General features: G+C 40.8%; 1 protein-coding gene across 1 annotated transcript; it reads left to right on the top strand.

Annotated features, from left to right (window-relative positions):
- Positions 1-1,496: 1,496 nt before the first annotated feature.
- LOC128736697 (uncharacterized) lies at positions 1,497-16,738 on the top strand. Its single transcript, XM_053831185.1, has 2 exons — positions 1,497-2,586; positions 16,476-16,738. The coding sequence occupies exons 1-2, from the start codon at positions 1,497-1,499 to the stop codon at positions 16,736-16,738; spliced, it is 1,353 nt and encodes a 450-aa protein (XP_053687160.1).
- Positions 16,739-24,331: the final 7,593 nt, after the last annotated feature.

Here is a 24,331-nt window from a genome sequence, read left to right as displayed (position 1 = left end):
GAGTGCTGCCATCCCCAACTCGTATATCAATGTACGAAAATTATCGTGAATATCTCCTAACAAATTCGAGACCATTACTAAAGCTTGATAAAGTGGGGTCAAGTTGATTGTCTTTCGTATATAATGATAATAACTGACATACATACGATTTTCAGCACAATATCGTATAGTAGTACGGAGCGACTCGCGCTTAATCGGATATTATTGTATATAAATACTTCTATAGTCGTAGCGCTCAAAATTATTCATAATCACGTATATCGCCTCCAAAATAGTACGGATATGCCAATTTTGCGCATCAAATACGATACATTAGCATGTCAATTGTCTTCTTAGAAATTGGCTTGTCGTAATCAAGTCAACTTGTACTGGGTCCCAGGTCACTGTGGAATCGATGGAAATGAAAGAGCTCATGCACTCGCAAGACTTGGATCATCTCATCAATTCGTAGGACCTGAGCCCTTCTGTGGCTTATCTGGCTCTGCTTTAAAAATGGAGCTAAAAGCATGGGAATGTATGAAAATGGAATCAAATTGGAATAATACTTTCAACGCTAGACAGTCAAAAAGGTTTTGTTAGTTTGCATACCAGATGAACCGGTACATTTGAATACATTATATACTAATTGGCAACCCTGTGTATTACCACCTAGCATTAGAATAGAATAATCTTGAGCAGCAATTGACAGTTGATAGATATGCTGATTTGTTGATAAAAACCCTAAAACCGGTAACCATCAGTTCAGTTAAAATAAAACCTTAGTAGCAGTACGATCGCGATTTTTCACATTGCCCTTTGAGGCCCGAGAATACTTGTCCGAATCCTGACCCAACATTCTGGTGCCGTGACCAGGATCTCTATCAAGATCTGTCGCGAGTGAAAAATTATTACACACAACGTAAAGTCCCAACACGAGGGTAACAAAGAACCTCGTGAAAAACTAGTTTACCCGTTGCATGTGGAGAACAAGGAGGTAGCCTAACCTCAACCCGGATCACAGTGATATTTCCCCAATCCGTTCCAGCACGAAGGTAACAAGGTACCTCGTGAGAAAGCTAGGTTACTCATCGCACGTGCAAAAGAGGAGAGGAACGTAACCTCAAGTTTGAAGCTCGTCTCGCTGCCTGAGTGAAAGAGAGGAAACATAACCTCCAGTTTCATAAACCGCGTGCTGGACATCGTTCTTGGCGCTTGGTTTCAACGATCTTTCCTGCTATTTAGTACCAGTTGGCCCGCAGTGGAAGATACGTCGCCCCGAATAGCAGCTCGATATTGTTCCAGTAATTTTTGATAAAAATACAAGGCCTCTTTGGAAGAGGTACCAGGTGAGTACCTTTCCAAAGTAAAATAAAATCCATTTGCGGTACTTCCTGGGTCTCTTTTGGTTCCAGAAACGTGCTCGAAACCGTTCCCGTTTTGATGTCGACTGTTAAAATGCCTGCCGAGAAGAAGCTAAAGAGTTGAAGCGGAAAAACGTGGTAGAAGCGTTGAAGCGCATGGATGAATTTCTAGTGAATTACGCTCCAGATGAGCATCAATATGAAGTGCCTCTACGACTCGAACGCTTAGAAAAGCTAAATGAAGCGTTCGAGATGATCCAGTCCGAATACGAACAGCTAGATGATAGCGAGCAGTTTTTAATTGCGAACATGGAATGTCGAGCAAAAATAGAAGAGCAGTATATTCGCATCAAAGCCAGCCTGATCTCAAAGATGCCCCAGCCAGTCCCCGTTCATGTTGCGCAAACTTCAGCTTCAGAACCCCAGCTCATCCCGTCCGGTCTAGCAAATGTGAAATTGCCAACGATAACGCTGCCAGAATTTGATGGAGATTTCAACAATTGGCTGACGTTCCACGATACGTTCGTTTCGATGATTCATGCCTCAACAGAAATATCTTGTGTGCAGAAGTTCCATTATCTCCGTGCGGCCTTGAAGGGAGAGGCTGCCAATCTGATCCAGTCTATTACCATTACTGCAGCAAATTATTCGGTGGCATGGGATACCCTTGTCAAGCGCTATTCCAATAAGGCAATACTACGCAAGAAGCACATTCGAGCGCTTTTGAAATACCCGAAGATCCTGAACAGTAACGTCGATGCTCTGCATAAAATCGTGGACGACTTTCAACGTCATGTAAAGGTGCTGCAGCAATTAGGCGAACCCGTTGAACATTTCAGTTCTATACTGATAGAGCTTTTGGAAGATAAGCTGGATGACGCATCATTGCAGGCATGGGAGGAATCAGTGTCATCGGAGGAACAACCCACGTACACTAAGTTGATTGAATTTTTGCTAAAGAGAACCCGTGTACTAGAGAACATTCTCATCAACCGTCCCCAACACGCCAACCCCAAGTCCGGTGGCCAGCATTCAGGAAATAAGAAACCCTTCCAGTTCCGCGTGAACACAAATGCCATGACCGAAGCTGCTCCGAAGATGTTCCCGCCCTGTCCCGCTTGTGAAAGAGACAAACATCCCATGGTTGAATGTCCTGTTTTTAACGGATTAGACGTAAAAGGCCGTCTTAAAGTGCTTACCGATAAAAAACTGTGCAGCAACTGCTTTCGAAGTGACCATTTTGCCCGTACCTGTCGGTCCAAATACCGTTGCAGACACTGCCATAAACGACTCCTCTCCGAACATTTCTATGACTCGCAAAATCCTGGAGCTTTCAAAGAAAGATCTAAGCATTTATACTGATCTTATAACAGAACATTGTCCGAGCCGCTATCATTTGAAGCTTATGGGAAAACTTCAAGATATGTCGCTTCTACACCTGTTATGCCAATGTCCGGCAATTCTTAATAAAAGATTAAGGTTCTTCGACAAAGGGCTGTTAGAACCCTCTGATAGTTGGAGAACAACTCCCAGCGCAGTAGTGCACTTCATCCGAAGTGCATCACTGGCCTGGACAAATGCTATTAGTCAAACAATGACGATCGCTTCTGATAGTGGTGCGTCATCTTGACAATATAATTATAATAAAACGGGGATATATCGCAATAGATCAAACAAATTGATGCAGTGATAAAAATACCCAACATGAAAAAAAAATATTTGTACGTAACACTGATTTTTATCTTTTTTATACATATGAAAATGCTAGCTGGGCTGTGGAATGTTATTTGCAAAAAATGTTTGTTGTACGATGCAGATAACGGGAGTATTGAAATTTTTAAATTAGCGATATTCGAGAAAGCTCTAAAATTTCCAAAGGGAAGTCCAAAAATACATAATAAATAGTGACCTCGAATTTTTTGGATACTGTTTTCTTTCTTATACGTCCATCCAACAAATCTTGTAGGTATATAAAATTTCGTAAAATTCTAAGACACTTCAATCTAAACTGTATGATAATTTGGATTAATAGTCAATAACATCAGAGTTCTTCTAAATTAGGCTTTCAAAAAGGCAAGTCACCGGGCATACAGTTTGCATTAAACTATCTTAGTCTACGCATAGAGAGCTTTGATTTCATGAAATATACGGCATCATACGCAAATCGTATTGTAACTCATCAAACAAGCAAAAGATGTAGAACGTGTCCCAATGTGCCCCATCATAGACACGCCAGGTACGTTGTAACATAAATTTTATTTCTATTGAAGCTTTTTGCTGAGAAGGAATATTAGTTTTTATCCGTCCAAAACTAGTTATAAAAATTATTTAAGGCTTGTTCGCGACAAAATCTGGACACCTCAATTTTGCAATAAAACAAACTTGCTAGAAGTTTAATCCATGAAACAATTTTATATCATTTATGTGTGTATCGTTAATAATTATCAAACAAATTAACATTACTTATTTGGTCTGCATGAAAAATTGGCGAACTTTGGAGTTTACCCTTGCTATGAGAATCAGTGCAGACTTGTTGGCAACCAATTTAGCTTGTCCAAGATTTTCGAAATTTATCTATAGTTGTTGCTTGTTGTTTGTGCTGGGACAGCTCTCTCTTCACCAAAGACCAATACCGCTCGATGGAGGTGGATTCGCCTCCTTCGGTACAATATGGACTTCTTTAGCATCATACCATTCCAAAATGTCTTTGGCGTAGTGACAGGATGCCAAATCAGGCCAAAACAGCGAGGGTACATCATGGCTGTGTAGGAACGGTAACAATCGTTTCTGCAGGCATTCTTCACGGTATATTTCCGTTCCTGTAGTGATGTAACTTTTGCTTGCTCGACCACAGCTGTATATGGCCTGTCATACTAAATATTTTTTGGGGAACTGGGTTTTCTTCTTTGTCCTAAATGCTCTGCAACGCCATTCCGTTTCGTGGCAGTGTAAAAAGACATACCAGGAAGCTATTTAAAGTCTTCTGGGACATACGTTTCATCGTCCATTATAACGCATGGAAACTTCGTTAAATATTCGCGATAAAGCTTACGAGTGCGTGTTTTGGCCGACGTATTTTGCTTATCATTACGGTTTGGCACAGTCCTCACCATGAAAGACTTCATGCCTTGTCGATGCTTTGAAGTATGCACGAACGTTGGCGACATTTTTATTTTATGAGCAATGAAAGACCAGAAAGATCTGGTCTCCTCCGTAATATTTGTTTTGACTTCGTATCCTTGTGGTGGTTCCTTAGATCCGTTTTTGTTCCACTTCCATTCTTCCTAGCTGTTGTCAAGCGAGTATCGAACGATTTTCAAACACTGTGAACAGTGCGTGGAGGAAATCCAAGCTTTTTGGCAAGTTTTCTTAACGAGAGATCCGGATTTTCATTGCGACCGCACACAATTGCTTTTCGCAGCTGCCCTTTTCAGAAAGAATTCAGAATTTTCAGAAAGAACAGACATACGTCTACCACTCTGCAAAATATTTCACCCATTGTTAATGTATTTCCGAAGCTATGTGTGTTTAGGGGTGTCCAAATTTTGTCGCGAACAAGCCTTAAATAACCTCCATCCATCGTTGCAAATCAAAAATAACCACGCGTCCCCTTATGTTCAAGAATTGATGGAGATGCCTTGTTTGCCACGCATAATTAAGGCCATCTGTGTGACTGTAAGAACATGCGATTAATTGATTGGAACTGACACGAGATTTATTTACAACGTTTACAACAACAACAGGACACTTCCGTTGATTTCAGAAAAAAACGTGAATGATGAAAGTCGGGGAGAAGGAATGCACGATGTTTTGTTTAGGTTCATCCTGACATTCACAAACCGGTAACCATTAAAAAATATTTAGTAACTTTTAATTTTCATTGCACCCAATTTCATCCCAGAGCCAAAACACTCTTTTCACCGATGTAAGCACATCCCTGAACTGGCCAACTAGTGAAAAACTCACTCGGAAAGGCAATCATCCACTAAAGAAAAAGAAAAAGAACCATTCCTCATTCCGGATGCTAACTTCATCGCGCAATTTCCCGATGCCGATTTTGGGTACTTTCTCTCAACAAGCAGAACAGTTCCATCAGTCGGTACATGCGCCCATAAGTTGATCCATTGGTACGATTACCCTCGTCCCTCTCGCTTCCGCTTTTCCATCCCCCTTTGGGTTCAACCATGGCCGGTCGAACGTAAACTTTTGAATAAATATCAAACTTTTCCAGCCGCATTTCCGCACGCTTGCTCGCGAACAGAGCGGGAAGACATCTTATCAAAAATTTCGCAGCATCCTTCCGATTGGCAAGTTGGCGAGTTTTATGGGGCGGAAATTTCTTGCTTGTTCGCTGCTGCTAGTGCTGCTGTCTATTCACCCGAGCTGGAAATTGCTCTCGACGAAGAAGCGACGGTTCGAGCTGTCTTTTCGGATGGGGACAGAAAACGGTTCAAACGGTGCACGATCGCAAATTGCGTTGAGTAGAGCGGAGGCAAGGTATTTCAAAAATTTGCCTTTCCGCGTGTTTATGACATTTGCTCATTTCCCCCTCGGCTTCGCCGTCTCCCTTGCCTGCGCTGAACGCTTCACATTTCAGCCTTATTGTATTGCTTACTTGCTTATTTAGAGAGCACTTTTGTTTACAGCCCGGTCACACGCGGCTAAAGTATGGTACGGTATGGTATGCACGGTTAATACGAGCAAGCATTCGTGTCATAAATTATACCTCGTACGGGGACTAAACCACACCGACCGAGCGTAGCGCCAGAGCAGCGCCCAATGCGGAACGACGGCGGTGGTTTCGGTCTCCCTGCCTGACCTGCTAGCAACATAACTGACGGCTCATGACAGGTGAAAATATAACTAGCGGCCACGTCGTCGTCGTCGTCGTCGTCGGCGTCATCATCGGCATTGACCTGAACGGGAATGGGATGAGTGGGTGCAATTTAATTTTCATCTGAGGTGCGCCGACGCTCATGCCTGCACCATTAATGTATCCCATAAAATTGATGTGATGCTGCGTCGCGCATGTATGGACATTTTTACTACTTGCATTTACTGATTGGCAGACACCACAGTTTAAGTGAAAATCGATGATGCCTGCAGGGTGGGAGGCAGGCGAAGAGACACGAAAAGGGAGAAATTAATTTTATGTAACATAATTGCTCACAGTAATAACGGTAAAAAGCTCTTCAGAAATTATTGAATGTTCTTCTAAACTAAACATTGCTGGTTTCGATTTCTGCACAGGTTTATGGAGCACGTTTTCTTTGATTAACAATTGCACAATTTCTCGATAAAAACTAATCACTTTCCTCACAACTAATTCGTTCCGACTTTTGTCTAAGCAGTAAAAACTTCACTCGGAGTAAACCAGCGCGTTGGGGAGCAGCGTCGTTCCGACGGTTTGTGGGCTGTTCCGCTTTCGCCAACTCTTGGCTAGGCTGCGTAATGGCTTCATGTGTTTCGGTGCCGCTCGGCGGCGTCCACCACCATTTCACTGGCCGTTAAACTTTATCACCCCAACGACTACCGGTAGCTGGCTGAACAGCTGCAAATTTAAAGCTTGGCCGGGGTGGGCAAGACTAGGTTAGGTTGCGAATCGAAAGTAGGTATCATGCAGTTTGACTTTTGCGGCGTGAGGCATGCATCACTTCCTCCTAACCTAGCCTAACCTAACCCAACCCAACCCAACCCACGCTTCGGAAGATTGCATCTGACTTCCTAGCTTGCCAGCCAACAGTTTGTGTTGTCGAGATTCTGGAGCGCAAATAATTTTACTTTCAAATTTGGCACCGTGCTTTCACCTGCTTCCATCTCCGATGACTTGTGCTTTGTTTGAATGCACCTAGGATTTCTTTTTTGCAACCTGCTGACTAAAAGTTGTATTATTTAAAGTCAAATTTAAATCACACCTTACTTGAAACTAGTGAATGTGTCATAAGCAATGAATTGCTGGAAGGTTTTCTCAAAATTTTGCATCCAAAAGTCAATTCGGTGGTAAAACAATTCTTATCATCATCATCATCATCATCATCATCATCATCATCATCATCATCATCATCATCATCATCATCATCATCATCATCATCATCATCATCATCATCATCATCATCATCATCATCCTCATCATCATTATCATCATCATCATCATCATCATCATCATCATCATCATCATCATCATCATCATCATCATCATCATCATCATCATCATCATCATCATCATCATCATCATCATCATCATCATCATCATCATCATCATCATCATCATCATCATCATCATCATCATCATCATCATCATCATCATCATCATCATCATCATCATCATCATCATCATCATCATCATCATCATCATCATCATCATCATCATCATCATCGTTAGGGTAAGGGATCTAGTTTTCGACCCTGTGGTAGTTTGCGCACAATTGCTGAAACATGCATCAAATAAATTCCTAAGGAAAAGGTAGACGAAAGCTATTATTTAGAATAGTCTAGGTTGTTATTTTGCCAGAAATCTTTCAATACCCCACCAAAATTATTAGATTTTTTGAATGTTTTTTTATAAATTCCAATACGGCTTTAGGCAGAAATGTGCGCTACGACAGCTATAACAGAGCTACTAGACTACATAGTCAGCGAAATTGAATCGAAGAAACTTATTGGAGGATTATTCCTTGACCTTAAAAAGGCCTTTGATACCTTGAATCACAATATTCTCTTAAAGAAACTGGAATTATATGGAATAAGAGGAGTGGCAAACAATGTCATTCGCAGTTACTTAACACAAAGAATGCAATTTGTAACGATTGGTGAGGCACGTAGCACACTGCACAAATTGATGTTGGGGTGCCTCAGGGTAGCAATATCGGTCCATTGTTGATTTTGATTTACATCAACGACATTGGAAATTTAAACTTGAAAGGGATACCAAGATTATTTGCAGATGGTACGGCATTATTTTATCCTTGCGTTGACATCGGCAGTGCGATATCCTAAATGGAGCATGATTTAAAAGTTCTTTCTGACTATTTGGATGCTAATTTACTGTCACTCAACTTAATGAAAACAAAATACACGGTTTTCCACTCACTTAGGAAAAAAACCCACCAATCACGTAAACCTATGCGTCAACGAAATATCTATAGAAAAAGTTGATGATTTCAAGTATCTGGGTGCAGGCTTGCTGATTATCGCGAAAGCGCTTTACTCTCTTTGTTAGTTATTCTCCAGAGAGTTACACGACCTGTGAAAAAAAGCTTCTCAGATCAGCTTCGATCAGCTTTGCGGTTGAAGCTATTCGGCATATTTCGTTTTTTCATGTTCTTCGTTCTGCTCTGAATTATCGCCTGTATGGCAGGCAACAAGTACTGCTCACTCATGAACTACGGTTCAATGCGTATCACAAAGCAGTCTTCAGCTAAAGAAGCGTTCAATAGTGAGCGATATCATCTACATTCTTCATGAAGAATATTTTTTGGTTCTTCCTCGCGAATGAATGAATGATTTTAGGAAACAAGGGAAACCAGTTATTCATGTTGAATGGCAAAATTCGTTGTGATGGTAAACAGAATCAGAAGATTTGTTGCATTGCGGGTAGATAAACCTAAAACTTTTCCTCTTAATTCTATTATTTGGTCGGCGTTAAGTCAAACCGAAGACCGAACCAAGTAACAAAACTTTGATTTCGAGAAAAACCCCTTTCAAAGTTTGCTGCTCTGTATGGTTTATAGCTATGAATCGTTCGAAATCTTCTCATAACTCTGGCTGTTTGCAATATTTATGTAGTCTGATTAGTGTATAATGTAGCTTAGAAATTTCTTGATCGTTTGCTGTCATTAACTCATTTTATTAAATGTTGCGACTTGGTGCAGTCTGATTTAACACCGATCATTTATAAATCGTAGAATTAAAAGGAAAATTCAGTTTTTTTTCATTCTGCATAATCTTCTTCGACGAACTGTAGGTCTAATTATAACGATAAATAAGACATTGTAACAAACCTTAAGTAACTTTGTTCATCTTTATACAGAATATGGCTATAGTTATAGGCTATAGCTATAGGCTGTGAAATATGAGGGTCGACGAAGCTTGATGGTATTATCAGCTGCTACGCTTACTTTTTACTATTAAATTAAGGTTTCGCGGTCGAAAAACAAAAGAAAAAATGATTTTTTTCGTTATGTTAAGCAAATTTGATAGACGCTGCTCATGTAACATTACGTTTTTAGCTTCGTATACCTTTATCTCAAAAACTAAACAAAGTGTTGAATAATTGTTTGTTGACAGACGTTTGAAGAAAATGTTTATAATTTGTGAGCTTTGGCCAGAAAATACAACCTACTACCTGTAAAGGAACTCAGGATCCAGGTTCGCAGGTGATAAACCATTCTGTGTAGTTTATTAATAAAAAAATCTGAGTCAAATGATACCTGGCATTCGTCCCACAGGCCTTCTTTCGATTTTCGGTTTTCCGAGTGATTCCTATACATTTATACTATATTTTCATATACATAGTAGAAAGGCAAAAACTCAAAAAATGCAAAAATGCAAAATAATAAATTTATATCTAGAAAAATGTATTTCTGTCTGTCTGTGTGTTCCTATATGCATGTATGGTACTTTCCGCGAAATGGTATTCCGCGTTATGGTCAACCGAGAATTGCTTTTCCGCTAAATGGTGTTCATCGAAATATTATACAATCACGGCAAATATTTTAATGCTATCAGCTTTATTTTTTTTTCGGATTATAAATTATAAGTTATAAATTAAACTATAAATGTATTACATAGATTAGACTATAATAAAAAGTTATAAGTGTAAATTATATACAAAAATGAAGTAAAGCATTTACAACGATTTAAAGTGAAACGCCCTTAACCCACCAAATGTCGGGGATGGGCACTAGAGGGTTAACTAATAGAATATATTTTAAATAGTTACAGCTGTATTAAAATTGCTTTGAAATATGCTTTAAGTATTTTATCTGAGGTTACATATTTTTTATGCATATAAAGACAGTTCTTCATAACTAACATTCTCGGTGACCATAAAGATGTATTATCGACTGTATTATCAAATTTGCGTATAGAATTCACTCTATGCGGTGCACAGTGGCGCCAGTCAGAACAAAACTGAGACAAAACTAATAAAATTGGTAAAGTAGCATGGAACATACATATTTTGTATATAACTGTGAACCAAATTGACTACTAAAACTTAAAGTTTTCAAATATTTAAAAAATCAATAATTAGGGTGTCTCTAAAATTATTTTCTAAGAAAAGTTTTATAACTACTTGAACTATTATATTTATTTTGTGTTTTTTTGCATTGGGATAATTAGGAGAAGTAGTAATGACCTTGTAACACTCAGCAATCCATAACGTTGAGCCACATTTAAAAATAAATTTCGAATTTTAAAAATAGCTCTTTCTCCAGCCAATAACCATGTTTATTCACTAAAATTTGAATATCAAAGTGTCATTTCTGCTCTGCTGACCTGGTACTAACCTTTAGCTGCTAAATGCTCAAAGATTTATTTTAAAAATATCTGTAATAGTAGTGTTAGAAGTAATTACAAAGCGGGATTGCCTAAAAACACATGGTTCTATAAAATTCAATATTTTTAGTCTCTGCGCAAATCTGCGCAAAATGCGGATATGATTTTTGGAAAGTAGACTAAATTCTACATAAAATATGAAAAAATCACGGTTACCTTCCGTTCCCAAAAAAAGATGCTCAACTTTGAAAATTCGAAGTCACATGTGTGTTACTATTTTGAGATTTGTTACAAACATATTTTAGAGTGTACTTGATTTTCGTCAATCTGCAAAATAAGGTGCTAATCTATAACCATTTCAATACCAAATCGCGTTTTCTTTGTATCCAAATTCCTAACAGGATACGATTAAAAACAGTTTTTCGAAACTTGCGTTAATTGAAAAATATGGGAAATTGTCACACAAACCTCAGATTCAAAAAATTCTCCAAAAAGCTGTATCATTCCCAGTGCTCTGAAATTTTGGAATATAGTTATTTAGTCTGTCTACTTTCATAGAAAAATAATAATTTATGAAAAACTTCAACTCCATTTTGGGTGTTTTGTCCCAATATTTTCCACTGTGCGGTGGTACACTCGACTTTTGAATTGCTTTTCTTGTCTCATTTGATCAATTTTACTTTTTATTTCATGCTATGAACTGGTCGGTGTTAAATCGAACCGGACCAGTTAAAATGAGTTAATGACAGCTAACGATCAAGAATTTTCTAAGCTAAATTTTATTCTAATCAGACTACATAAATGTTGCAAACAGCCAGAGTTATAAGATGATTTCGAACGATCTGTGTATATGTCTGTGTATAAACCATACAGAGCGAAGTTTGCGCGTTTTTCAAAATCAGAGTTTTGTCCATTAATTCGGTCTGACTTAACACCAGCCAACTGTCTTCCTAATTTTTAAAATAACTGTCAATAATATTGCTACAGTTAGTGAAAAAATTAAGTCAGCTCTAATTCGTAACAGAAAATTTATCGATCTCTTCAAATTTTAGTAACATTTGTAATTGGATGATATTAGACAACATTATGGAAAAACTGACGCAATTTGAGAAAAATTCAGCCGTTACACGCTTTTTATTCATCAGACTTCGCAGCCAGCTATTAGAGTACAGAACAATTGCAAGGCTAGTGCTACGATATTACAGCCTCCCCCAGTCAAGGTTTGAACATGCGACGACGGGTTTGTTAGACCACTGCCATAGCACGTAGCCAACTGGAAGGCTTTTGTTATGTATTGTATTAAAATTCTGAAACTGACTATATTTTTCCAATTATAGTCTTATTCTATTCAATAATTAAGTATAATATTAACCTTTCCTTCTTTGGAAATTTCAAAAGCATAATTGTTTTCAATAGTTTATAATTATGCTTGTTGTTTTAAATTTTCTATACTAACGAATAAAAGTTTAGTCCTCCAAACAAAATTTCAAAAACCTATACAGTGAACTCTCGGAAAAGTTAATCGATTGGGGAATGGGGCGATTAACTTTTCCGAACTATTAACCTTTAAAACGGATTGAAGAGCTCGTTGGTAGCTATCATAAAAAAAATTACAAGGTATACAGCCCTAAGAGTTGTACGAAAGGATGACGTAGGACTATATCAGATAATCAGATCAAAGACTAATGTGAACTGCATTTCTGGCATATGTATGTTTATAAGAATCTGTGAGTGCCATTGTTTAAGTGAATGTTTAAAAGAACAGAGCGAAATATTCAGATTCAATTCTTCATTGAATGCAATGGTGGCTTTGAAAATACGTGGACGGGGTTTCATAAGTACAACCCTACTAGCACGGTTATTACAAACTTGTTGTGGTAACCAAAATATGACTAATTTTAGTTGTAATTCGGTTGCATTAACTGAATGGACCTATAGCGTACTACTTGGGAACGCCTGCAACCGTTGAGACCCACAGATTTCTTTTAAAAATCACTCGTGTGCATCATGCAAGTTTGAAATGTAATGAATGACCAGCCCACAGATTATTGTGTTGAATATGATTATGATATGTTTCAATAATCTTACTTTAACTCGCTTCTGACCTTTAAAAGAGCCATTGGTTATAAATAACATTAAAGCCAAAGCACGTTCATCGCAAATATGACGTACCATACGAATGTCATCGTCTTTTCGATTCACTGTCTTTTGCTCCGAGAAGGTTTTACTAGTTTACTTTCACAGCTTTTCGCTTGTTACATAGCAGAAAATATGGCACATATGCAAAAATTTCTGTTTTATTTGTATGAGAGTCCTTATCCTCCTACCACAGGGGTGAGGGGTTTCAAACCATCATAAAATAAATTGAAGTCTCCAAACCCCGCACATGCTAAATTTGGTTCCATTTGCTTGATTAGTTCTATAGAGTTACGAGGAAATTTGTATTTCATTTGTATGGGAGACCCCCCCCGCCCATCTTAGAAGAAGAAGGGGTCTCAGTACACCATAGAAAAACATCTTGCCTCCAAAAACCCCCACAGGCCAATTTTGGTTTCTTTTACTTGGTTAGTTCTAGAGTTATGAGGAAATTTGTATATTATTTGTATGGGAGTCCCCCTTCTTAAAGAGGGGAAGGGTTTCAATTTAGCATAGAAAAAAATCTTGCCTTCTGAAACCCCTACATGCCAAATTTGGTTCCATTTGCTTGATTAGTTCTCGAGTTTTGAGGAAATTTGTGTTTCATTTGGATAGGAGCCCCATCTCCTACGTCCTCCTTAAAATTGCTCTCTCGCCCACCTATAAAATTGCTGGTCATTTTATCTATCTAACAACATATATATTGTTCAGTTTCGTTCAGTAGTTTAGTAGTTATTAACATTTGAAATCTTTCATTCAAACGTTACACTTTCGTTTGTGCTACCCAGTCCCAGTATAGTAAACAAAGACGTAGTCCTACGTCAAAAATTGGTAAAAATGTGTCTAATTATAGACGTCTATCCCCTGTGTTTTAAAATTTTAGTTATCAATGGTTTTATTTAAATAAAAATAATTCAAGAATGTGCTAGGTGCAATAGTGATATTTCTCTTCCTGGGGTGCGTAAACATTTCTTAGCGTCACCCAGTTAATTTATTTTATCAACACCTTTATTAATTTCAAATATATTCATATGGTTAGGAAAATATATCACATAGATGATCATTTTTTCAGTCCTCTATGAATATATGTAAAATATCAGTAACTACGGAAACAATATGAAATTGAATGAGATAAATAATTGTTTGTCCAGTGCAAGTCTTTGTTGATTGCAAGAACGCAAAATTTGTTTGAAATTTGTATAGGAAAACTAGTTCTTGCTATTTTAATTCTACGAGTAACTATTTGTATAAACCAGCTACAGATCAAACCGATTTTGGCACGTTTCACGGATTATTTTTAAACGACCGTATTCGAAAATCAGTTTGATTCTTTTTGAAAAACAAAACTGACATCTCAGAATATTTCTTCGCGGCCGACCTGGCAATTCTGAAGGCTTAGCGGACAATTCCCGGTTCGGTTTGGCGAATTCTGCGCGAAGTTACAAGCACACGTACATGCATCACAAATACACACATACTCATACACATACATGCAAGCACACATACATACATCAATACATACAATCGACACTTGATAGATGTTTTGGTTATCCACGTTTTGACGGTTTTATACACGTTCCTAAGTATTCAAGTTTAAATATAGTTTATTTTCGTTTGATAGGTTTAAACAGAACAGTTTTCAAATAACGTTTACTTATATACTTATATAAAATTCAATAGTGATCTTTCATTTGTCACCAAGATCATCCAAATCTATCTACCGACTCTGAGAAAAGTGAGTGCAAACCGTTTATAAGTACACACATACGTACACTCGCGCATACGTACACTCACACATACATACATACACATATCTTATAAGATTTCCAAAAATAAAATACGGAAACAGTTTGCTTTTACATTTTATCCGTTATCTGCAGCCAACTAAACTAATGTCGAATTTGTTTATTCAATCCGGATTGGAACTGGATGAACTTTTTGTGTTCATTTGCTCCTATCTGACAGATAAAATTCATCCAGTTTTAACCCGGATTGAATAAACAAATTCGACATAAGCTATTAATCATCGCCTCGGTGATAAATTTTTGTTCGCTTCTTCATGAAGATCGAAGCATTCGAAGAAGAGTGAAGAATATCATGTACGCTTCGTACCGCAAACGGACCGAAGGCGAAGAATAGAGAGCGCAAAGATAAAACACAAATATTCGGCCTATGCATTACTCTCTTGCAAGTCGCATCGCTGCAAGCTTTCTAGTGTTATTATTATCTTCATTCTGGAGCAGTGAGGCGTTATTGAATCTTCGAATGCGTTCCTGCTTGAAGACTAAAAATAGGCGTTATGATGCGATTATCAGCAAGCCTGTCTGGGTGTTTACATTGATGCAACGTTATCTTGGGACTGGCAAATCAAACATATGCAGCAAAAAATTTCATCATTAGCCACCGCAATGAGCAAAGTGAGCTATTTCGTTCCTAAACACGTATTATTAAAATTCTACTATGGTTGTATTCACTCCCAAATTCAGTATCTAGTTCTCGTGTGGGACCACGCCAGCAACTCAAAAAGTAAGAAACTACAAGTTTTGCAAAACAGCTGCATGAAAATAATATTTCAACTACCGATACTTTACCCAACGGTTCAACTCTACACAAATAATTGCCACACCGTTTTACCTATCTTAGCCTTACGTGATATGCAAACTGTTATTCACATGCAGAAAGTTTTACATCAACCAAACTATCACCATAAAATGTCTTTAAACACTGGTAATAGACTGCAAAATCCCCGACGAGCAAATTTCATACAGCGTGATAGAGCCACAACAAACCTTGGTCAGACGCGAATTTAATTTTTTGCTCCTGCAATTTACAACGCTCTGCCTAATGAATTAAAACAAATCACCAACAACGATCTGTATAAATACAAAATTAAACAATATTTTAAGTCAAACATAATCAATTATATAATTTGAGCGTATCAACAATGCCTATGTAACGTAAATAGTAAATTAAATTTAAATTCTCTCTTCCAGTAGCTTAATTAGAATTATTTTTAGTTAAAGGTATTATTTTTAGTTAAAGGAATATTAATTTCCACTGGGTGCCCATTAAATAGTTTTTAAATAATTGTAAGTATCCTCTTTATGTTTTCCTCAGCTGAAATTAAATTCTTTGTTTAGTGTGTTGTCCAGTTCTCTTCTAAGCTGGGATTTCTGTAAATGTACGATACCAGGGGGTTCTCTGTGTGAGCTTTTTGGAAACGGGGGTGAGCGGAGGGTTCATTAAAAAAAAATTGGGTATGTATGTCCAAATAATCAGTTTTTAAGCTGGAACTGGAGTTCGAGTGTTTTCTTTTCGTCTAGTGAAAACAGATACGGAATTAAAATTTCCATAAATTGTGTATGTTATATGACACTGAATTCTTGCAATATGTTATTGTACAAAGAAAAGGAAATATTTCTGTCAAATTTTCTTTTGTTGCAATGCAATGGTAAGCGTATAAACGTCCTGTTTTATAACTTAACCTTTCTTTATTGACAGACTTCGTAAGGGTAAAGGGGAACTACGGGGCTAGTGCAACGATCCTCGACGAAAACGATGTGATTCGGATGGACGGGCATACGGAGAAAATTGAATTCTTACCATTCGATCTGCGCTTTCCGGTGGTTCTATCGAGAGACCACCATGTGATTGAGTTGATAGTGCAGCACTATCACGAGTGCTTCGGGCACGGCTATCGAGAGACAGTTAAAAACGAGATTCGGCAGCGGTTCTACATTCCGAAAGTCGGTACGGTGGTGTAAAAAGTATCGAAGGCGTGTCAGTGGTGCAAAGTTCACCATAGTCGACCACGGGTCCCGAGGATGGCTGTACCGGTGCAGCGTTTACAACCATATCGACGACTCATTAGGTTAACCGGAATAGACTACCTTAGCCCAGTTAACGTTTCGGTAGCGCGTCATAACGAAAAACGCTGGATAGTCGTGTTCACCTGCTTCGTGACGCGCGCTGTTCACCTGGAAGTGAGTACTAGCCTGACCACACAGTCGTGTTTGATGGCTATTCGTCGCTTCATGCATCGTAGAGGGCCACCGCAAGAGTTCTTCTCCGACAACGGGACTAATCTGGAAGGTGCAAGCTAGGAGCTGACGGAGAGGATCAACGATATCAAAAGCGACTGCGCGGACGAGTTAACCGACGCGCGGATGCAGTGGTCATTCAATCCACCAGCTGCCCCCGACATGGGTGGGGTATGGGAGCGGTTGGTCAGATCGGTTAAGGAGGCGTTGGAAGCATTAAACGACGGGAAGCCGTTGACAGACGAATTTCTACACACGTCAGTAACAGAAGCAGAAGACATGATTAACTCGAGGCCGCTGGTGTACGTATCGCAGGAGACAGCTGAGGCAGAAGCGCTCAGATGGTTCCCCCTCCATCGTACCCAGCAGAAGTGTTGCGGGATGCGTATAAGCGTTCGCGGGAGTTGTGGCCGATGGATCAAGGAGTACGTGCCTTCGTTGAACCACCGGTCGAAATGGCACGGTGAAGCGAGAGTGCTGAAGAAAGGCGACCTAGTCTACGTAGTCGAGGGGTCCAAGCGAAGATCCTGGGTACGTGGAAGAATCGAGGAGGTCATCCCGGCGAGTGACGGCCGCGTGCGGTAGGCGTTGGTCCAGACGAGCACTGGTTTTTTTCGGCGAGCTGTGGCGCGGTTGACTGTGATCAAGGTTGGCGAAGAAGATGGTGGTAAAGCCAGACCGGAAGTGGCCTCCGGACTAGGTTTACGGGCCCGGGAAATGTTGGGAGCACTGCACCGAGCGCATCGCGTACACAGCCGAACGATTAGCCGAGGTATGTTCGTTTAGCAACTACAACAAACTTCAACTGATATGTTGACATGCGGTGTAAAATAACAGAAAATAGGGACGAATGATAGTGACGGAACGGAAGAAAATAAAAAAGCAAGGAAAGTTGTGCTATTTGGCTAGGCAGTAAAACTTAAGATTAAATTTGTAATTCGTGCTAAAGAATACCGTTGATTTGGATTTGGGATTCAAGATTCCGAAGTTGATCGTTGTGAGTAAAAATTGAGTTAATTAAAAGTTGTTATTCTACCTAAAAACAATATATAAAATTTGTTAACCTAGATAAAAACACACATTAAAACTTACAACTCAAGATCGAGAACAAGGCAGGAGAAAAATAGATTAAAGCTAGTGTGAAAATGATTGAAAACGCTAAAAGCAAAAACTGAAGGAAATATTTATAATTATTTACAATGTTCTCAATTCGAAGTTTGCGAAAGGGTTCAAATCGATTTTTTAGTGCTCGAAGATTGCTGCCGGAGAAGAAAGTGACTAATCTGCTGGTGGGAAAAAGAAACTAAAACTGTAAGTTTAGAGTAGGGCTGGTTTGGGTAATACAACTCTAATCAAAACAATATAATTCGAGCTTTGATCTGAGCACCAAAAACTATCTGCAGTCCCCCGCAGAAATTCCCTCTGTCTAGGTTTATTTGTTTTAGTAAATCTACTGACCTCTATTACTTTCCTTTAGTAGGGTCCGAACGAGCGACAGGAGTGAGAGGATCACTCCGAGGATCAAAATGGTACTTTCCACGAAAAGGTTTTCCGTGAAATGGTACATTCCGCGTAAGGTTTTTCGCAAAATGGTATTCGGCGAGATGTTATACAATCACGGCGAATATTTAAGTGCTATCCAATTTATTTTATCTGACTAAGTAACGGGGGAATAGTTTTTTACCTTAGGAAAAGTTGAAAATTTGTGAATTAAACTACCCATGCTTTTATAGTAACGTAACTGCCAAAATGAATTATCTAAGGTTGAGCTCCTCAGAAACTTGCTAAACTCGAGATTGTGACAGATTCACGATTTATGTACTTACTTACTTACTTAATCAGCTCCAGGCCGTGGTTTCCTCTGCTGTACGAAGAAGTCGTCTCCATTCTACTCGGTCCATGGCCGCAATTCGCCAGCCACGTAGTCTACGTAGGGTCCGCAGGTCGCCTTCCACTTGATCGATCCATCTTGCTCGCTGCGCGCCCCGCCGTCTCGTTCCAGTCGGATCGTTATTGAGAACTTTTTTAACCGGGCAGTCGTCCGACATCCTCACGACATGCCCAGCCCATCGCAGGCGACCGATTTTTGCAGTGGCAGCGATGGGTGGTTCCCTAAGCAGCTGATGCAATTCATGGTTCATTCGCCTCCTCCACGTTCCGTCTTCCATCTGCACTCCGCCGTAGATGGTGCGCAACACCTTCCGTTCGAAAACACTAAGGGCGCGTTGGTCCTCCACGAGCATAGTCCATGTCTCATGGCCGTAAAGGACTACCGGTCTAATCAGCGTCTTGTAGATTGTTAACTTCGTGCGGTGGCGAATTTTGTTCGATCGCAGCGTCCTACGGAGTCCAAAGTAGGCACGATTTCCTGCCATAATGCGTCTTTGTATTTCTCTGCTGGTGTCGTTGTCTGCGGTAACCAGTGAGCCCAGATACACGAACTCTTCTACCACCTCGATTTCATCACCGTCTAAATGAATTCGGGGAGGGAGGTCAGCATTCACTTCTTTAGAACCTCTTCCTTTCATGTATTTTGTTTTCGATACATTAATGACAAGTCCTATCCGTTTGGCTTCAGCTTTCAGTCCGATGTACGTTTCCGCCATCCTCTCAAAGGTACGTGTAATGATGTCAACGTCGTCAGCGAAACCAAGAAGCTGGACGGACTTCGTGAATATCGTGCCACTCGTGTCTATACCCGCTCTTCTTATCACACCCTCCAAAGCGATGTTAAACAGCAAACATGAAAGCCCATCACCTTGCCGTAACCCTCTTCGAGATCCAAAGGGACTCGAGACTGCCCCTGATACTCGAACAACACACATTACTCGATCCATCGTCGCCTTGACCAATCGCGTTAGTTTATCCGGAAATCCGTAGTAGTGCATAATCTGCCATAGCTGATCTCGATCGATCGTGTCGTACGCCGATTTGAAGTCGATGAATAAATGATGCGTGGGCACGTTGTATTCGCGACATTTCTGCAACACTTGCCGAAGCGCGAAAATCTGGTCCGTGGTGGCACGGGCACCCATGAATCCCGCTTGATATTGCCCCACGAACTCCTTTGCAAATGGTGATAGTCGACGACATAAAAGTTGGGAGAGTACCTTGTAGGCGGCGTTCAACAGTGTGATTGCGCGGTAATTGCAACAATCCAACTTGTCGCCCTTTTTGTAGATCGGACACACGATGCCTTCCGTCCACTCCTCCGGTAGTAGCTCATCCTCCCAAATCTTGACAATGACCCAGTGCAGCGCTCTAGCCAGTGCGTCACCACCGTATTTCAGCAGCTCGCCGGGTAGCTGATCAGCCCCAGCCGCTTTATTGTTCTTCAGCCGACCGATCTCTTCTGCTACCTCCTGGAGGTCAGGGGCTGGTATTCTGTCGTCTTCTGCACGTGCTCCAAGATCTATTGCCATATCGTCACCTCCATGTTCAGCTACATCGCTGTTAAGGTGCTCGTCATAATACTGCTTCCACCTCTCGATCACCTCACGTTCGTTCGTGAGAAGATTACCGTCTGAGTCTCGACACATATCGGCCTGCGGCACATGGCCTTTGCGCGAGCGGTTTAACTTCTCGTAGAACCTCCGTTTATCGTTAGCACGGTACAGTTCTTCCATCGCCTCGCGATCCCGATCTTCCTGTTGGCGCTTTTTCCTCCGGAAGACTGAGTTTTGCCTGTTCCGTGCTTGTTTATATCGATCCACATTCGCCCTCGTACGGTATTGCAGCATCCTCGCACGTGCTGCATTCTTCTCCTGCACTAATTGCTCGCATTCGCCGTCGAACCAATCGTTTCTTCGGTTCGGATTCATTGTACCTAGTGCCGCTAGTGCAGTGCTACCGATGGCGGTCTTAATGCCTTTCCAACCATCTTCAAGAGTTGCTGCGCCAAGTTGCTCTTCCGTTGGTAGCGCTGCTTCCAGCTGCCGCGCGTATTCCTGGGCAACTCCGGTGACTCGTAGCTGCTCGATGTTGGGTCGCGGCGTACGACTTCGACGCGTGTTATGCACCGTCGAGAGTTTTGAGCGCATGCAAACTGCAACTAGGAAATGATCCGAATCTATATTCGCACTGCGGTAGGTGCGAACGTTTATAACATCAGAGAAGAATTTACCGTCGATTAGAATATGGTCAATTTGGTTTTCTATTCGTTGGTCTGGTGATCTCCAGGTGGCCTTGTGGATATCTTTGCGGGGGAAGAAGGTACTTCGGACTACCATTCCGCGGGAAGCTGCAAAATTTACGCATCGTTGGCCGTTGTCGTTCGTTGCGGCATGCAGGCTGTTTGGCCCGATTACCGGTCTATATATAGCTTCCCGTCCTACCTGCGCGTTCATGTCACCGATGACGATTTTCACGTCCCGTCGCGGACAGCCATCATACACCTGCTCCAGCTGCGCGTAGAACGCCTCCTTCTCGTCATCGGGTCTCCCTTCGTGTGGGCAATGCACATTGATGATACTGTAATTGAAGAAACGGCCCTTAATCCTCAACTTGCACATCCTTGCGTTGATCGGTTGCCAACCAATCACACGCTGGCGCATCTTTCCCAGTACTATAAAGCCGGTTCCCAGCTCGTTGGTGGTGCCACAGCTCTGGTAGAAAGTAGCCGCTCGATGCCCGCTTTTCCATACCTTCTGTCCTGTCCAGCAAAGTTCCTGCAGTGCTACGACTTCGAAGTTTCGGGGATGTAATTCATCATATATTATCCTATCGCAACCCGGGAAGCCGAGCGATTTGCAATTCCATGTCCCGAGTTTCCAATCGTAGTCCTTATTTCGTCGCGTGGGTCGACGCCGATTGTTCCGATCCCTATTTTCTTCTTCGTTGTTGGTAACTTTTAGTTTTCCAGGGCGGCTTGTTGGGCCTGCCCCTAACCCCCTGTCTCGCCGGAGGACCATCGTGCACAGCACTGTTTAGAGTCCCTGCTGGCATAAGGACGAGTATAATAATCAGCCGCCCCTAACATGGAGAACAGACGCTGTTTGAGCCGCACCTCCTTGGTGAACAGACGCTCGTGTTTGACGAAGCATTTCCTCTACCGCCATGCTATGGTTACCGCGCCAGTATTCGCGTCGCACCTCCTCACTTCGCTATTGTCAGATTGACAACATTGCCCAGGCTACGCCGCATTTGGTATCATATGACTCGTGGAGGCGTGAGGCGGGAGCTTGTGAGGACCAGAGCTGTGTTTGACGCTCCTTCCAGGTTGTCAACTCACCATTTGAAGCCCTCACGATTTATGTATAACACATTTTAATTTGCGGCAATACGAAGTTTGTCGGGTCAGCTAGTCTATACCTATAAAAATGGATTTCGGTCTCTCTCTCTCTGTCTGTCTGTCTGTCCCTATGTTCCTTATAGAATCGAAAACTACTGAACCGATCGGCGTGAAAATTTGCATGTAGGGGTTTTTGGTGCCGGAGAAGGTTCTCATGATGGTTAGAGACCTTTCCCCCTACTAAGAGGGGGGGCTCCCATACAAATGAAACACTAATTTCGGCATAACTCGAGAACTAATCAAGCAAATGGAACAAAATTTGGCATGTGGGTGTTTTAAGAGACAAGAGTTTTTTATATCGTGAATTGAGACCCCTCCCCTCTTTGAGAGGGGAATTATGACCCCTCCCTCCTTCAAGAGAGGGGGCTCCCATACAAATGAAGTACAAATTTTCTCATAACTCTAGAACTAATCAAGCAAATGAAACCAAATTGGGCATGTGGGAGTTTTGGGAGGCAATTTTTTTCTATGGTGCATTGAGACCCCTCCCCTCTTTAGAGGGGATGGTTTTAGACCCCTAACCCCTGTGGTAGGGGGATATGGACTCTCAAATACACATAAAACAGAAATTTTTGCGTAACTTAAAAACTAATCGAACTCGAGAAATTTTAGACTCTTCCATAAAACATTAGTCAATAACAAAACTACCAAAAACTATCAATAGTAACACTAAATGAACGCGGCCGCAGGCTGCGAGTGTTGTCCTCAACCCGCCGTCGGTAGTACCGGCCACTGCGCAGAGATCACCTCTATCTAGGTTTATTTATTTTCCTAGGTCTACTGACCTCTATTACTTACCTTCAGTTGAGTCCGAACGAGCGACAGCGAGTAAGGAGAGGTTAACCCCAGCGAAATGGTACTTTCCACGAAAACATTTTCCGTGAAATGGTATAGCCCGTGAAAGGTTTTTCGCGAAGTGGTATTCCGCGAAACTCTATATACCGCGTTATTGTCAACCGAGAAGTGGTGTTCCGCAAAATGGTATTCAGCGAAATGTTATATAATTATAGTGTGTATTTTAATGCTATCCGCTTTATTTTATCAGGCTAGGCAATGGAGGGAATTGTTTTCTACTTTACTGTGAGCAAAATTTGTATATTAAACCATTCATGCACTGTTCAGAAACTTAACAAAGGTCATCCGAGACTCACGATTTATGTACAACAAAGTTTAGTTTGTGGTAATACGAAGTTTGTCGGGTAGTAATATATAATACTAGCTGGGTATGAAATGGGGAAGGCAAATGAGCGTCCAATATAGCTCTAGCCATCCCAAGCCCCTACCTAGCGCCTCCACGTGGCCATACCTGGTAATGCTCTATTGAGTAGCCAAGCTAGGAGGTGCGTTGCTTGGTGGTTCCCGGATGCCTGGTCTCAAAACCGCGGTTTTGGGCAGACGGCGGAGCCACACGGCCTAGCTAATAGGTAAGCCTAATAAGTTATTTTAATTATTTTTTTCGTTTTAGCTTATGAAGCATCTCCTGCTATATAGTAAAAACTGGCCAAAACGAGTTTTAATACTGCACATGGATACCAGAATGAAAAATTAAATTAACTTTTAAAAATTAAAATTAAATAAGAAGCATTTATGGAACCCAAAGGACGCTACTCTATTCCATACGAAGGACTGCTGGTGAGATTGTTCTATTTTTATCATTTATACCACATTTCATCTTAATATCATATCATATATTAACAGTATTATTATTGATATCATAAATGTGGAAGGCTGGATGACGGAGTGGATTGCCAACCTGAATCCTTAAGGTCTGAAGCAAATATGGCACTTCTCAATTCAAAACAAACAAATCATCACGTGGGTTAAAGTTGGTATAGCGAAATTGATTATTACATGGAAGGATCCTAATGCTGGAAGGCGACTCTTATAACCCCGGAATGCGCACAAGTGCCTCTGCTTGTGGGTCCGCCCAATCCCTTTTGGCCCTTCTGTAACAGCATTAGTGTGAAATTCATTTGATAATCAAATTTGGATCTACTGTAATTCTACCCACATACATTGGCAAGTCC

Source organism: Sabethes cyaneus, chromosome 2 (genome assembly GCF_943734655.1).
Source record: "Sabethes cyaneus chromosome 2, idSabCyanKW18_F2, whole genome shotgun sequence".
NCBI classification, from domain to species: Eukaryota; Metazoa; Arthropoda; class Insecta; order Diptera; family Culicidae; genus Sabethes; species Sabethes cyaneus.
The sequence above is the reverse complement of the archived record's forward strand: the minus strand, read 5'-3'. Positions and strand labels throughout refer to the sequence as shown.

Coding starts and splice junctions, on each gene's coding strand:
- LOC128736697 (XM_053831185.1), top strand. CDS start 1,497: ATGGATGAATTTCTAGTGAATTACGCTCCAGATGAGCATCAATATGAA. Junction 2,587..16,475: donor TCGAAGTGACCATTTTGCCC/GTACCTGTCGGT, acceptor CTTTATTGACAG/ACTTCGTAAGGGTAAAGGGG.